The sequence below is a fragment of the Lathamus discolor genome, chromosome 1 (assembly GCF_037157495.1).
Source record: "Lathamus discolor isolate bLatDis1 chromosome 1, bLatDis1.hap1, whole genome shotgun sequence".
NCBI lineage: Eukaryota > Metazoa > Chordata > Aves > Psittaciformes > Psittacidae > Lathamus > Lathamus discolor.
In genome coordinates this window covers 103,831,884-103,847,784 of record NC_088884.1, presented here as the reverse complement: position 1 = coordinate 103,847,784, position 15,901 = coordinate 103,831,884, and the positions used below count along the sequence as shown (strand labels likewise).

The following is a 15,901-nucleotide window of genomic DNA, read 5'->3' as shown; positions in this document are numbered from 1 at the left end:
ATGAATAATCCAGGCATGCTGGATTTTTCTTATCAACCAGAATTATATTTCCCCGACTTCTCTTCCCCTCCACCAGAGTTTCTGAAGATCACACTGGAGCTAAGGGGATTCTCAGTTGTAGTAGTGGTGGGTGAGGTGTGAGGCCAGTTTTCGGTTAGAAAGATGCCCAAAACAGCCAAGCAGGTGAAGAACGGAAAAGTGTTGGGTAGACTCACAGAGGCTGTTTCAGCTCCTCCTGAAAAGGCAGCTCCTTATAAGTAGTTCCTGCTATGTGTCATTAGTCAGAGGCAATGTTTAGGGTCGACTTAATGGCCGCTTGCCGGTGTTATAGGAAGTGGAGAAGCACAGAATTTTCAAGGTTTTCAAGAAACTTGCCTCCGATCCATACAAATGTGTTGATTCTGGCGTATGGAACAAGTTTCAAAGATAAAAAAAAATATTCATAAGCCCATTTCAAAACAAAGGACTACATCAAAGTCATGGCTCTGCCTCAGTTCCATCCATTGCCAGTGCTGGATGAAAACACTTCTGAAGCGAGGAGAGTATTGCAAAAGCTACTGCTGCTGCTTGACATGTCTGTTAACGAAGCAGTTCCAGCACCTGGCCCAAGTAACACAGAAGAATTCAAAACTTTGCGGGAAGAACATCCTGGAATGGATGTTTCTGTGTTGTTAGCCTTTCTGGCACCCTTTTCTTTTGAGGGTTGAGGCTTTCAGAAAAGCACTTGCCAGTTTTGGTTCCTTCTTAATCTTTGGTTGGCTAAATGCAGCTGCAGACTGCAGCAGTCCTGCTCACAGATTTGTCTGACCTGGTTATGGAGTTGGAGCTTTTATTACTTCTGGAGGTTTTTTATTCCGGTGCTTTATCTTTTGAGCATGGCACTGTATTCCTCGGCCTTATCCTTTCTCCTCTCAGTACCAAAACAGGGGGGTTCAGTTTTAGTTTTGAATCTTGCCATCTCAATAGAATAAGAAACTTCACCTATGCTGCCTTCTGATTTTCTCTCATGGTGGCCTTGCAGTGCCCAACAGTCCCAGCCCAAGACTGTGGCATCAGCACTTTCCAGCAGCTCGGAGTCAGGGAGATCCAGTGGCTCAGGGAGCTCTTCAGACTCAGACAGCTCCAGTGACACAGACAGCTCTTCAGACTCAGAGACAAGCGGCAGTGAAGCCAAGGAACCTTTGAGAGCGTCAGCGCCTGAGGTGAATGCAGATAAAACGCAGAGGCTGCTTAATACAGCCTTTTGCCTCAGCCTCCCTGCTGTCTGAGTGCAGCCAGGCCTGGAGACCTGAAATACTGTCATGGTTCAGGTGTCCCTGTTACATCTATGCTGCATCATCAGACTTTTCCTGCCCTTTGCTTCCCTTCTAGAGTTGATCAATTCAATAACCCTTAGTAACAGCATAATTAGAGTTTTACCTGCTTAACCCTGAAGTGTTTGTCTAGCACTCCTTGAGGAACTGGCGACTTCACTGGCAAAACATAAGTGTTACGTAGTGTTTGGAAAACGTAATGAAAACCCCTAAATCCATGGGAAAACAAACTGGGTTTTAAACCAGTTTTCGAGGTAGCTTCACTCAAAGAAAGTTGAGGATATGTTTTGTTTATCCACGTGTTCTACAGCCAGTTGAATGTGGATAGAGAAGAAAATCACAGCGGAAGGAACCCAGGAGTCTTGGTAAAACTTTCATGTACTTGAGGCTCTCTTTTTTGGAGAAGAGCTGTGGTTCCTCTTGGAAGCAGAGTTGTGACTGAGGAGAATTGATGTGGGTGAGAGCATAGCTGTGCCCTGGTGTCCAGACAATGAGCTACACACTTGGGTGATGCTGACACACACACGGTAGTTTCAGAATGGGTCCCAGAGAATTGCGTCTGATTTGCAGCTTCTGTTGTCTGTTTTAGGGTTAGTTGGCTTTATTGTAATATGTCAGAGTGCTATTAGATTAGGCAGGGCTTGTAGCAATCCCATTCTCTTATCTGACTGACTTCAGAGGCCTTCAGAGCTCGCTCATTGCTTGTGCCTTGCTTGATGCGGACGGAAGTGTGTGTTGGGCTGTGTAGGCAGAGGACTCGGAAGAGGCTGGACTTGATGTGCTATACAATTCTGGTAAATGGTTTTCTCATGGTTAAACCTCAGGAGCCTGTCAGCCGACCTGTCAGACTGCAGAGACATGTGAGAGCTGGCACAGCTTCTTGTCACTTTGAAAGCAGTGCTGCGTGCAGAATATTTTGCACAAGTGTTGCGAGGACAGCACCTAATCTGGTTTTTCAATTGATGCTTTTTAGATATGTTGTCTCAGTTTGCAGCAGGGTTGGTTAGTGGCAAACACAGACGAAGCTTTCCTGTAGACTGGTCTCTTAGTGAGTGGCAGGTAGGGCTAGCAGTGATCCAGGAGTGCTGTGCAACACGTTTGACCGATCCTGTGGAGAAATGGGGTCTGTGTTTCTGAAGCAGATGTTGATGTGCGCACGCTAGAGCATCCCCACTGTCTCGTGGTCTCTCAAGCTCTTTCAAACTGTTGAAAGAGGAAATTTCCCTGGGTTCTGGTAAGCTGTGCTAGGAGGGAAATAGCTCATGAAGACCTCAGTCTTTCAGCTCTCCTTTCTCTTTTTGCCTGCAGGCTGACAACTGCCTAACCAAGGTTTACACACCAGCACTGCCTACAGAGCGTCTCCATGAAATAGCCCTTGCGAGTAGACGTGAGAAGAGCAAGGAGCAGAGAATTAGGAGCAATTCTTGCCACCAGAATGCCAAGCCGCGGGAGCTTGAAAAGAAGGTGAGTGGTGGAGGTTGGTTTGTATGAGGGCCAAGGTGGCGTTTGAAACACCCACGCAGAGAGTTCATTTCCGCTTTATAGGTTGGGAGTGGAATCATTATGCTTCTCCTGGGAACGTGTTAACAAACTACTAAAGGGAATGTGAATCAAAAGTGTCCACTGATCTTTCTTGTTGGCCACTGATCCCGTGCTGAGCAAATGAAACGCTCTGTAAGCTAACAAATGCTCTGGTGTTTTAAAATGCTTTTTTGCTGTGTTTTCCTGAAGGACTAGTTTTCGCAGACAGCAAAACCCCAGCTCTCCTGTGTTGGAGGTGCTTTTGGCAGCAGGCTGCGTCGGCATGCGTCTGGCAAGCCTCCCCGGTAGCATTTTGGGGTTTCTCCATCAGAGCTTTATAGGGCTGCGGTACCCCTTCTCCCTGCAACCCGTTTCAAAGCAGCACAGCATCTCAAATGCCTGCTAGAGTGTGCAGTCATTTGTGCTACCCATTTAATGTCTGTTGTGGGAGAGCACCTCGTCTGCAGTTTGTAGGGGTGCCCAGAAGAACTAACCCAGCCATCCCAGTTTGTGGTTTTCAGTTTTGTCTGTGTATGCACCTTCTGCTGCCATTAGCCAAGTAACCTCAGTCTGAGTAGCATAGCCTTTTCCTGTGTGGAGTAGTTTATTTCCATGAAACAGTTGTGATTGCTTGTTTACACAAAGAGAAAGGAATTCTGCAGGCTTGAACTGTGTTGTTCCTTAGGGGTGATGGTAGCTTCGTGCCTTTTGCTTTTCCATAAATGCAGACTTTTAACCGAACCAGGTTCACTGACGGTAACAACCATCCCTAAACCCTGCTTTGGATCTCAGTGCTTGGATAAATACGTAGAAGGTTTCTTTGGCTTTCCCTGCAGCTGCTGTGGTTCTAGCAGTAGTGCTAAGGCTTAAAAGACGCATATGTCCTGTAAGGGGCTTTCTGGGCACACCCTTGCAGAGTCCTTCAGCTCTAACAGTTGCTTCAATTTTAATTAGAGGCAGCCCTTTATTTAGCAAAGATAGTAATTGCTCTCAAGTGGTTTTTGGAGAGCTATCTCCCAAAGGAGACTGTGAATAAACTTCCAGCCAGGCACACAGAAGGTTGGCTGCAAGCCTTGTGGTGGAATCGTATCCACTATGGCTGTTTCTGAGCCTGTATACCTTTTTGGTGGTCCGCACCAAGAGGGTAGCTTAGCACGTGTAGTAGGTGAATAAGCCTGGTTCCCATGCGGGTTTAGTTTAGTCTTGTCATTTTCTGACCTTCCCGTAGCTGTAGGGGAGAATTCAGGAGGGTGGGGAAATAGTGAAGAAATTTGAGAGACCCCAGCAGTGCCCCTCGTGCACAGCAATGGGAGAAAAGTGAACAGGCAGTAAATCTGTCACTTCTCCTGCTGCCTCAGAAGACAGAATCACAGAATCCCAAGGGTTGGAAGGGACCTAAAAAGATCATCTAGTCCAACCCCCCTGCAACAGCAGGGTAACCTACAGTACATCACACAGGAACTTGTCCAGGCGGGCCTTGAATATCTCCAGTGTAGGAGACTCCACAACCCCCCTGGGCAACCTGTTCCAGTGCTCTGTCACTCTTACAGTAAAGAAGTTCTTCCTGATGTTAACGTGGAACTTCCTATGCTCTAGTTTACACCCATTGCCCCTTGTCCTATCACTGGATATCACTGAAAAAAGCCTAGCTCCATCATCCTGACACCTACCCTTTACATATTTGTAAACATTGATGAGGTCACCCCTCAGTCTCCTCTTCTCCAAGCTAAAGAGACCCAGCTCCCTCAGCCTCTCCTCATAAGGGAGATGTTCCACTCCCTTAATCATCTTTGTGGCTCTGCGCTGGACTCCTTCAAGCAATTCCCTGTCCTTCTTGAACAGAGGGGCCCAGAACTGGACGCAATATTCCAGATGCGGCCTCACCAAGGCTGAGTAGAGGGGGAGGAGAACCTCTCTTGACCTACTAACCACTCCCTTTCTAATGCACCCTAAGATGCCATTTGCCTTCTTGGCCGCAAGAGCACATTGCTGGCTCATGGTCATCCTCCTATCCACCAGGACCCCCAGGTCCCTTTCTCGTTCACTACTTTCCAGCAGGTCAACCCCCAACCTGTACTGGTACATGGGGTTGTTCTTCCCCAGATGCAAGACTCTACACTTGCCCTTGTTAAATTTCATCAAGTTTCTCCCCGCCCAACTCTCCAGCCTGTCCAGGTCTCGCTGAATGGCAGCACAGTCCTCTGGTGTGTCAGCCACTCCTCCCAGTTTTGTGTCATCAGCAAACTAAGACCCAAGGGAGCAGCTGTTTGATCTTAGACACGTCTTGGCTTGCACTCTGAGTGTCTGGCTTCAGGAAACCCCCCCTCAGAGCCTCACTGTCTGTATTATGTCAGCATGCATCTGTCCTTGCAGGCTCATCACAGCCAGCTAGGTCAGTACAGCTGTCAGACATCTTTTGCTGCAGTGTGGAGCTCAACCTGAGAGACAGTTTAAGGTCATGATCTGGAGCCTTGCCCTGAGCACACTGACAAAGGTAGACTCGGTGCTGCACACAGCCCACTGAGCTCTGCCATAGTGACATAAACCTGGATGTACTCTTGGGAGGGACACAAAGTCCTAGCATGCTTTTGGCTATTGACAGCCAATGGGTATTGCTGACTGAGAAGTGCAGGTTCTTTTACATTTCCTTGGCTTGTAGCAAATTATTCTGAAGTTTTTCATTCATGTGAGCTGATGATTTTTTGATCTCTTATACTTTTCCATCTAGGGAGTGCAATTGAAAAGTAGTATTTATTACCTCTCTACCTTAATGGTTCCTGTTGGAAGACAGTGGCAGCAGTTTTAACTGGCTCTTAAAATTTCATCTATATCATAGTTTTGTTACTAAACCCCAAAAGCCCTGCACATCCGAATGCAGTGTTTCCCTTCCCTTTGATAAGACTTATCAAAACCCACAATTGTCGGCAGTTCATGACTACATCAGGAGGAATCTGAATACATTTCTGTATAATTCATACCAAGTAGAAGAAAAAAAGCCCATCCGGAACAGATGCAATGCTTATTTTGAGCAATGGAAGTGCCTTAATTTTGATTACGATTAGCAGCAAGAGGTTGAGCAGTTCCATCTCTGCCACTACAAAATACCCAAGCAGAAGTAGATAAAATGTCATTTTAGGATACTGGTCAGTGAACCTGAAATCTGTATCTGCTGCGGTCTGGGTTTCCCCTTTCTTGGTTCCAGTATCTTTTCAATACTTTTAACAAGAATAGATGAAACTTAGCTGTACTGGTTTATACTTTACATGAACCTCAAAAACCTGAGTGATTTGGTTTTCTTTCTTCCTGTTAGAGGAAAGCAGTGGACGAAGAGACGAGTAGGAAGAAAGTGAAATCAGAGAAAGAAAACAAATCACTGAACTGTTCACCTAAGAAAGGCTCCAAGAAATTGAAGTGAGTATACAGTGGTGGAATGGCAGAAAGATGCACGAAAGTGAGTCTGTCTTAAAAAAGAAACTGTATCTTCTGTCCTTATACATTTGCTTATAAGGTAATGTGAATCATGACTCTGTCTGGAATTTGACGTGGCCTTTATGGCCAGGAATTTGTCCTTTATTCCAGCATAGCATTTTCAGTGCTTCTAATGGGTGTACTGAGATTTTCCCTATATAATATGCCTAATTTGTACTGCCCGCATTTTGTCTAGATCCTTGCTAGAGCAAGTGCTTCCAGGAGCATGTCTTCAAATGGGAGGCTTGTGCATCAGTCATGGGCTACTGCATTAAATTCTTGCTTATGGCTTGAATTTGAGGCATTGACTTGGATTGCTACAGTGTTGAGGTTTGTGGGCTGAAAATAGGAGTAAGCTGCTTTTCTGCAGAGAAAATAGAGATGTACTCTTAAAGCCCTGAAACACTGGGCTAGCATTTAGTTGGGTGATATTTCAGGTGGTGTAATAATGGAGGGGCTTTGACTCGGGGGTTCATTCCTCCCTTTTTCTCAGTGAAGGCAAACCTCATGCTCCGGCTTTTGGAGTGAAAGGAGAAGATGTAGCATGGGGGAGAGTGGGCACTGGCTCAGGTCAGAGGGTGCTGCTGTGCTAGAATCCTCTCTGGAGCTGTAACAAGGAAGTGAAGCTAAGGAGCATGAGTGCAGTGAGTAGGGACTGTGCCATGGGAAAAGTGGGTTGTGCAACAGGGGAGAGGACTGACCCACGCACAGCAGAATGAAGCCAGATGTGCAACATTACACTTCAGTCTTTTCACTGGGTTAATTTCCTCCTTCTGATGTTGCAGTCCATGAGCTGGAATGCCCTGCTCAGTATTTTTGTGGAAACTTTGAGAAGCTGAATAAAAGGGAGGTAAATGAGCAGTTGTGAAACAAGGTTTAGAGTTATTTGGTGTTGCTTAAATCTGCCGGAGTTCCCTTGTGTTGCTAACTTCAGAAATCTGATATGCCACCATATTATTAAATGGGATAGTCCCTGCCATTCAAAAAGTGCAACATTTGAAATCTCTGACTTGAACCCTCTCAGTCTTGTAAGTGGTGTCTAGTCGAGCAGGCAAATCTTAAAGGAACAACTCAGTTTAATTCTGTCCATGTATGGACAGGATCAAGTGTCAGGGTGAGGATCTGTAACTACAGAAGACCCCTTCTACCATAATGGGGAAAGAGAGGCAGTGCTGCAGTTTATTTGCCCTGTTGGGTGATTTCTCCCAGAGAACTGACTGTCTGTGTCTTTAAGTAAAAAGGGGCTGCGTTGGAGGGATGCCTTTTTTGCAATATCCTGCTATCCTGGTTAGAAGTTTTTATTGCAAGGACAAGTCCCGGGGCTTAATTCTACTTGAAAAGCAACTTGCTTGTCTGTTGTTAGCAGCTGAAGATGTGGTATCTAATGCGCAATGAAATTTCATTTTGCCTTTGTTGGATTCTTACTGTCATCTTCACTTCCAGAGAAATTTAAGCATAATTGGTACATGATGCAACCAAGTCTGTAAAAAATCACTACATTATTGATGCATCATATTCCTCCCAATTGCTGAATTCTCTTCCCATCTCCAGAGCATCAAACTCAAGAACATCATATGAATACCGGAAGCAAAATTTTCTACCTCCACCACTGCCACCGCTGCCTCCTATACGTCCAGCACCAAAGTCAACAAAGGTGGCCCAGAAGAGACCCCGAAGCCAGAGTGAGCTGTCTGACTTTGATAACGCCGCCAAGAACAAGAGCGACAACAAGGATCCTTTGATCTGCAAGCGCCGCAGACTGGAGAGTAACCAAGCTGAACTGTCAAAGGGTATCAAAGTAGGTATTTGTTATAACTAACAGGAAGTTTCCTGCAACGTGCGGGTGCTGCGTGATTCTCTTTAGAAACATGCTCTGAGGATACAGAAAAGGCCCTTTCACGGCTATCTGTAACCATATGTCGCTAGCCCAGAAGCCTACATTAGAACTTCTCTGCTGACTTGCCATCATTTGTTTTCATTTCATTTAGTGAAGCATAGTGAGAAGAGGTGCCCATGCAAAAAACTAACGCATCGTGTTGATGACACTAACTGTTTCTGACTGCAGGCACCTGCAAGTACAATATTGGTGTAAAATAAGGGTGTATACAAAAGGGAAAAGTGGGCTGCTTAAATATAAGAAACATACAACCTGGGTATAAGTTTTTCATAGTATCATAGATTGGTTTGGGATGGGTTGGAGCATTTCCCACTTGCTTGGGCAACCTATTTCAGTGCCTCACCATCCTCACAGTAAAGAAATTCTTCCATCTCTCTAACCTAAATCTCCCCTGTTGAAGTTTGGTTTATAGTTTGCTTATGGAATTGTTAGTGATCCTTGCAGCTGGATCTTTGCATTTTTGGGTTGTAAAATTCAATTATCTTGCTATTTACTAGTGGCTGGGTGTGTGCGCTCTCGTATGTTGTGTGAGTCAAGCCCGACTGTGCTCGCTCTATCAGCTGGCTTCTAACTGCTTGCTTTTTCCTTATAATGTAGTTGGCAATGGAGAATCAACAATTGTGTGGTTAAGCTGCAAACAAGTGTGAATGGATCTTACCTATTGCTGCTTTGGTTAGTGCAAGGTTTCATGAAACACGGTGAAAAATGTGCTGCTTGCAGCCTCACTGCTATCTTAGCCATTGTGCAAGGAAAGCTGCTACTTAATTTCCCCATGCTTGGGAAAAGCATTAATGAGATGAATGGTATTAAGCCTTACTAGCAGTCAGGTAAGAAGCCAGGTTTCCATTTCCGTTATTGGAGGAGGTGCTGGGGAAGTAGGTAAGAAGACAGGTAGAGCCTGGAAGACAGACTCTGCCTGGGACAAAAAAGCATTTCCTATTGAAATTTAGGGAAGGCAAGCTTTGGGATCGTTTTCGACGTCTCTCTAACCAGATTTATCTGTATTCTGTGCTTTGTCAGGGATCTGCCGGATGTGTCACAAAACTTTTCCCAGTGCCTTCTTTGCGACATGGTACCTCCCAGCCAAAGAGACCTCAACTCAAGTTTGAAAGGTAAGGTTTTGTTTTACACCCCTCATCTGTACTTTCTAAAGCCACCAGGCCAGGCTGGCCCTGCAGCCACCCTGGCTTCTGCTTTTATAGGCACTTCTCTGGGGAGGAAAGAGAGAAGGAGAGGTTGTCAGTGACTTGCCCTCTCCTGTCTTCTCATGGCTGGGACTTATCCCACCTACCGCAAAGCAAAGGTCTAATTACAACATTGCTTGTATTAGAACCACTACTCTAGAAATTACTTATTAATTTAGAAATTAGAATGTTGCCTTCAGCTGCTGTGTGTTTCTGAACATGCAGACAGTTACTTGGTGACTGTCATAGTTGTAACATGTTCGATAAGGCTATAAAGAAGCTCACCAAAGGCTGTTTGTACTCGGAGCATCCTCGAGATAGGAAGGTAAAATTGATAATCATCCTATGCCTTTTCTCTGTTTTCTCTTTTTCCTCTCTCTGTCCCCAATTCAGACATCTGAAGTACCCAGCAGAATACTACCTAGAAGAGGCCATTAGGCTGAAGCACAAAGCTGATGCAATGGTAAGTTTTGGCTCTGTGTTAGAAATGTAAACCAGCTCATGCATTCGGAGCCAATATTTGTGTGCATGTGAATGAGGACTCACTAGCTAAAATGACTTCCGTACTCCAAACCTGGAGTATGTTCAAGACATATGTGGGGATGCTGTCTTTATTTCCCAAATATTCAGACATTTCCCTTTGCTATAAACACATCCAGAGAATATGCCTCAAGAACAGGATTTAGAGCAGATGTTGTCTGAGGTTAGCAGGCCACTTTGCTTTGCAGAGCTATGACAAAGCCCTTGTCAGAACAGTTTTAGGACAGTATCCTCTGAAATGTCAGGATCCTGACAGTAATTGTGTTGCTGGGGGACAAGACTCGGACGTGCCCTTTGCGGATGTAACCAGCTCTCTTCTTCATGTGCCGTTTAACAGTGTACATGAAGCAGTGTAGTTTTTGCTAGTTATGCCTTAGTCACATAATTTACATATGCTGCTTGCCATTTACCTGTGGAAATGAAGTGAGGGACCCTGCCTTTCGTGAGCCAGGCCTCCAAGACCGGACAGTAGTATCTGAAAACTGTTAAGATAATAAATACCTGGGGAAACCATTGGTCAAGAGGAAGAGATACAAATAGCCAGAGCACACAAAGGCCACATTAACTGTCACCTGGAGGCCTGGCCTGCATCTTTTTCTTTCTTCAAATCCTGACTTACTAGGGAGAAAAAGGGAATTTGGGTACACTTGAGAGAAGTAGTTTTTGTCTTAGTCTAAAAATGAGAATTTTCTTCCCAATAGACTGACAAGATTGCGAAGGCCTTCCAGTACCTAGAATCTGCCCTTTTCTTGATTGAGTATGGAATTGCCATGGAATCGAATGCACAGAAAATGGCCTACAAAATATTCCAGGACACCACAGATTTCATCAAGTAAGCAGTTTCCAAAGCAACATGTCTGGAGGGGAAGGGTTACTTGCGTTGCTTGTTTGCAGCTGTGGCAGCTGTGGGTTCCCACCATGGAGCAGAGTTCAGGTTGCTGTGTAAGCACGAGACGGACCATGCAAAGGCACCAGAGACAAATCCTTTGAAATGGTTCAGCATTGCTTGTCAGAAGAAGTAGGCACCACGTCCTCCTGAGCCTTTGAGCCTTGCAGCTGAGGTACACCAGAGAACACTGGTTCTGACAAGAAAGGACATGAAGGGATTTTTCCTTTATCCAGATCTGAAGTTGCTTTTGCATGTGAGCTCAGTAGCATTTCAGTTTTAAAAAGCAAAGCAACAGTACAGCATGTGGAAGAGCAGTCAGTGCCCCAGAGGTCTTGCAACTTGATTGAAGGCAGACTTTGCTGGTTTCTGCCATGTGTTTTGCTACCAGTACGCTTCACTGGGGCTTCTTTTAGCAACCTTCCCCGTTTAGTTTCACAGCCATAGTAGATATATGCAGGTAGTATGACATGCGCAGGCAGTGTGACATATACAGGCAGCACAACCTGAGGAACCATGTACTGGATAGGAGAGAGACAGGTATCAGTTTATTCATATTGACATTAGGGGATGTATGGGTGTGTTTGAGAGTTGATTTGATGCCCTGCCTCACAGCTGAAACAGCTGTCAGGTTTTTCTGTCCTAGACTACAAACTTCTAAAAGGAATTGTTTGCTTTCTGCTCTCGATGGACTGTATTTCCCAGCTGCTGCTGTTGCTTTGCTTTCAGAAAGGAGATTTGCTTGGTTGGTTTTTGCCAAGCGAAACATTTCCTCTAAGATGTCTGCCTTGTCCAGAAACACTTGAATTGGTATTTCACTTTCAGTGCTGGGGGCATGTCTTACGGGCCCCAGGCCTGTAGGTGGCCCACGGGGAACATCTGCCTGGAGGGGCGCTGCCTGTTAATCGTGCGAGAGGAGAGTGAGTCACATAAGAGGCCGTATCTATTCCTGCTGCATGGAAAACAAGGCATTTTGAGACAGTCCTCTGCTCGAGATCATACAAAGCACTTGGTGCCAGGACTAAGACCTCAGGGCAGGTTTCCTGACTTTTGGGCCAGCTTTTGAGATAATGGCATGCACTGTTTTTTCATATACAGAGCGGGCCATCGGATCACTGATGGCTGACAAGGTTCTCCTTCTTTTGTTTCCTTAGGTTCATCATGACACTAAAATACTGTATGAGCTCCTCAGCTTCTTCACATGAAGAAATCTTTACCGTGTTATGGTGCGTAACTGGTTTTCCGTGCCTCCGTACTTTTGAGGCTTGATCGAGTGAAAGACTCATTGCTTTCAGGGGAAAAGGAGTGAGTGAAATGGGAATGAGGGTTCTGCAAGGAAGAAAACCTCACGCTATAAAACCCAGACTGAACAGGAACATCTTTGGATGGGGGCTTTACTCAGCCTGTGGCACCTGTAAGAGGCTGGGCACGTGTTTATATGAAAGACCAGACCCCCCCTCGTTTGGTTTCTTTCCCCTTGTGATTATTTCACAGTGACTTTTTTAATGATGAGCAGAAGGAGGAGAAATCCTGAGCTTTCTTGACTTTGCAGTAGAGCTGAGGCATGCCTGCCTGCGTCCTACAAGGCTGGTGGCTGCTGAGCAGGCAGCAGCAAGCGTGAATATTGAGCAAGCTTGGCTGTGTTTCTGTTCACAGCATGCGCTGCCTGTCCCTTCTGGACATGGCAATGTTCCGTGGCAAAAAAGAGACTGCAGCAAAGTATTCCAGCATTCTGAATGACCACTTCAAGGTAGGACACGCGTAACTGAGCTGCCAGATGGATGGCTGCAGTAGTTGCTGATGTCAGCTGAACAGCCCAAATCTAACCCGAGTTCTTTTCTTGCTGCAGAGTTTTCCCACAAAAGCACCTTCTCCATCTGTTGCAAGGTAAGATTTGAAAATAGATGTGTTGTAATGTGCCCATAAGGGTGTGAGTGAAAACAGCAGCTGGAGTCTTTGAGTTGCAAGCTGCATGTGAGAGTGCCTTTCCATTTGCTCCTTCTTGCCCCCTGAAATCATACTGTTAGGGGCCATGAGTATGTTTCCGCTCTCTCTTTCCCATCTCTTCTTGTTGGGAAGAGGTTTTCTTTGTTACGAGGTCCAGAGTTACCGCGTATCAGGCGGAGCAGTTCTTTACCAAAGAAGTGGTCAGAGGAGCAAAGAAGGTATCATCACTATGCTGTTTCAAAGCCCTTGTTGTCATCTTTGTTCTGTTAGAGATCCTTTGATACTTAGTGAGATACCCTCCTAATTTCCTGGCCACTGTCCAGTAGGGTCATGCCTTCACCCTGTGGCAGCATAACTTTGAGGTGATACTTTAATATTTGTCTCTTTAGCTCAGTCACCAATTAAGAAACTCGTTTTCTAATTTGTGAGTTCTAGAGCATGTTGTCCTTTCTAGGTATCTGCAGCAGTGTTGCTGTGTATGTGGCAGCGAAAGTAAAAGGCAAGCTGCCACCTGACAGTGTTTGACCCAGGAGACTGGGCCTGTGATTTAATGACAGTAAGAAAGACCTTCTCTATGTGCTATGGGAACTGCATTTGGTAGATAGCTACTGGGCTCCACATGGGTCCCTTTGAAACTCCGCAGTTGTGATCGGGTTGTTTGGTCTTTAACAGTGGTGCTGAAATTCCAGTTATTTTTCTGCCACCTTGCACAGTACAGTTTACTGGGACGTAGATGGTACCCAAGAGCAGCGGTGGAAGCCCTGTCATACCAGTGACTAATATTAGGTTGGTTGGAGTGGTGGAGCTGAAGCCCTGTGATGAAGGCAGCCTGTGTCTGGAAGAGCGGGCAGCTGCCTGCTTTTAGCTTCTCTAGGTCTCTAAATAAGTGTGTGTGGGCAGACCTGGCTGCTTTGACTGGCTGTCAGAAACTCCAGCCTCCATAAGTGGGGAGCTTCAGCATGCCTGCAATGGAAGTCATTAGGAACAAGTACTTAGAGGGTCTGGTGAAGGCCTCTACTTCCTACCTGAAGTAGGTGTAGATTCTGGAAGGTGGATGTATAGCCCTTTCTGATACTGGTCCTATGTTTTCTGCTGTCAAGAGGAGTCCTTAAGAGTTGCAAATCGCTTCAAAAACCTTGGCCTTGCACTCAGAGGACAGTTACTTGCTACGTAGCTGAACACATCTCAGTTTTCAACACTGCTCCATTCTGCAAGCCTGGTTGATACCGGATAGCTCCTGGCATGAGATGGTCTGTGGCAAGGTTTTAAACTCTGAAGTTAAATGTTCACGATGGTGTTTCTTTCTCCTGCAGGAGCACAGGCATGCCTTCTCCATCTTTTCCAATGCCGTCTCCTACCACTTCTCAGCCGGGAGCTAGCACCTACAGTGGCAACAGTATGTGCTCTTCAACCACCGTCTCCTCCAATATCCTAGACATGACCTACTCCTACGTCAACATCACTTCCTGTGGTCTCTCTGCGCTTAATAATTGGGAACAAGCTGATGCACTGATCCTGAAGAATAAGGGTAAGTTTTTCCCCTCTGGCTTTTCTGTCTTTTGTGTTGTGTTTATGAGTATGTGCATGCCTACATTCTACCAGTGTAGCAAACATCATACCTAAAGACCAAAGCATCGCATACAGACAGCTATGGCATACTGGCAGAGACACTTGATGATGATACGCTGATGAGTGTTCCAATGAAAAGGTTGGCTTGGCATCCTCAAATGTCTAAGAGCTAAGGGGTGAGCATATCAAGTGCAGGGAACCAGCCCACTCGTGTTTCCTGGTAACACAAGAGGCATAAGGAGTCTTTTGCTGGCTACTTTTCCCTTTGGGATGCTTAGGTTTGCTGAGAGGGTTCACTTTCAGTAGAAACAGTTTGGCCTGCAGCCCTGTGCTTTTGTTGGTGAATGCACAAAATCCCTAGATTGGGTGCCTTCAGTCTGCAACCTGCTCTTCCACGTGGCATTTGCAGCGTCATTTTCCATAAAGCACAGTTTTCAGAGCTGCTGTGGGTGAAGGGATGTATTGTCACGATCTGTTGGCAAACTCACAGAACCCCAAAAGACCAATGTGCCTGGCTCAATTGCTGGAAGGCTGTAAAAATACACTGATGAGGCAATGGCTGGAATTCAGAGAATGCTCCTGAAATGTTCCTTACACAGCTGAGCAGAAGTTTTCAGCCTCCAACCTTTGTGTGTAAAACAGGAGAGCTGAAAGGTACTCTGCAACATGATTGAGACTGGAGGGACTAAGGGACTGGGACAAGCCCATGTCACTGGAAGGCAGGTCCTACAGGAATGTCTCACAAAGGTGACTGGAAAGGAACAGGGGGGCTAATTTCCCATAACTTGCTGTCACCTGCAGAGAAGATTGGCAGCACAGAGCAGGGTGTGCGGCCTGACAGCACCTCCCAGCAGCCTCAGATGGGCTACAAGAGCCATCTCCTACGTGTGCAGGAGAAGGAGCATAGTGCCTGAAGCTGGTGGGAGGACAGGAGGACTACCTTAAATCTGCCTGAAGTGCCCAGCTAAAAGCAATTCAAATTAGAGCTGTATAGCCTGTCAAGCCATAGAAATGCTTAAACCTCTTCAGCTGAGAAGTCATGATGGCTCCAAGGTTTGAGGGCGGATGAAGGGAAGGGGATGTTCTGACAGCTGTGTGTGCTTCTGGGCATCATTCAGAAAGACAGTCAAATCTGGCCTGTTTAACACCTGGAGGAGCATGTGGCAGGGACTGGCGTGTGAACACCCAGACTTGTGCCCGCTGCCATGGAGTCTCAATGTCCTTTTAGAGGCAGCACTGGGGGAAGTGGTTCGGTGCGTATGCACGCGTGAGTGCCTTTTCCTCTCATATGCCCTGCCGTGCGTGCTTGTGAACACTTCCCAGCCTTCTAATACCGCTGAGCTCTCTGTATTAACAATGTCTTTAACGGGACTTCCCAAGTGACAGTGTGCTGCTGTTGTCCCTCCGTGCCTCTTGTGTGAAACCAACCAAACGTTTTCTCTCTATTCTTCCAGAGCTTTTTGAGGAACTCGACGCAGCATCGGAGCAGCTGTCACTGACCAGCAGCTTGATCAGACTGGTCCATTATGTTAGACAGAGTATACACTGGCTGAGACTGAAAAGTAAAATGCCTTAA

General features: G+C 46.0%; 1 protein-coding gene across 1 annotated transcript in view; it reads left to right on the top strand.

Annotated features, from left to right (window-relative positions):
* LOC136006292 (AF4/FMR2 family member 1-like) overlaps positions 1 to 15,901 on the top strand; it is a 28,861-nt gene extending 12,960 nt beyond the window's left edge. Inside the window, exons 10-21 of the mRNA XM_065664331.1 lie at positions 1,022 to 1,202; positions 2,622 to 2,777; positions 6,145 to 6,245; positions 7,869 to 8,100; positions 9,220 to 9,311; positions 9,777 to 9,846; positions 10,625 to 10,755; positions 11,964 to 12,035; positions 12,466 to 12,559; positions 12,659 to 12,696; positions 14,070 to 14,284; positions 15,780 to 15,901. Of these exons, the coding sequence (XP_065520403.1) occupies positions 1,022 to 1,202; positions 2,622 to 2,777; positions 6,145 to 6,245; positions 7,869 to 8,100; positions 9,220 to 9,311; positions 9,777 to 9,846; positions 10,625 to 10,755; positions 11,964 to 12,035; positions 12,466 to 12,559; positions 12,659 to 12,696; positions 14,070 to 14,284; positions 15,780 to 15,901 (1,504 nt within the window). The remainder of the gene's footprint in view (positions 1 to 1,021; positions 1,203 to 2,621; positions 2,778 to 6,144; positions 6,246 to 7,868; positions 8,101 to 9,219; positions 9,312 to 9,776; positions 9,847 to 10,624; positions 10,756 to 11,963; positions 12,036 to 12,465; positions 12,560 to 12,658; positions 12,697 to 14,069; positions 14,285 to 15,779) is intronic.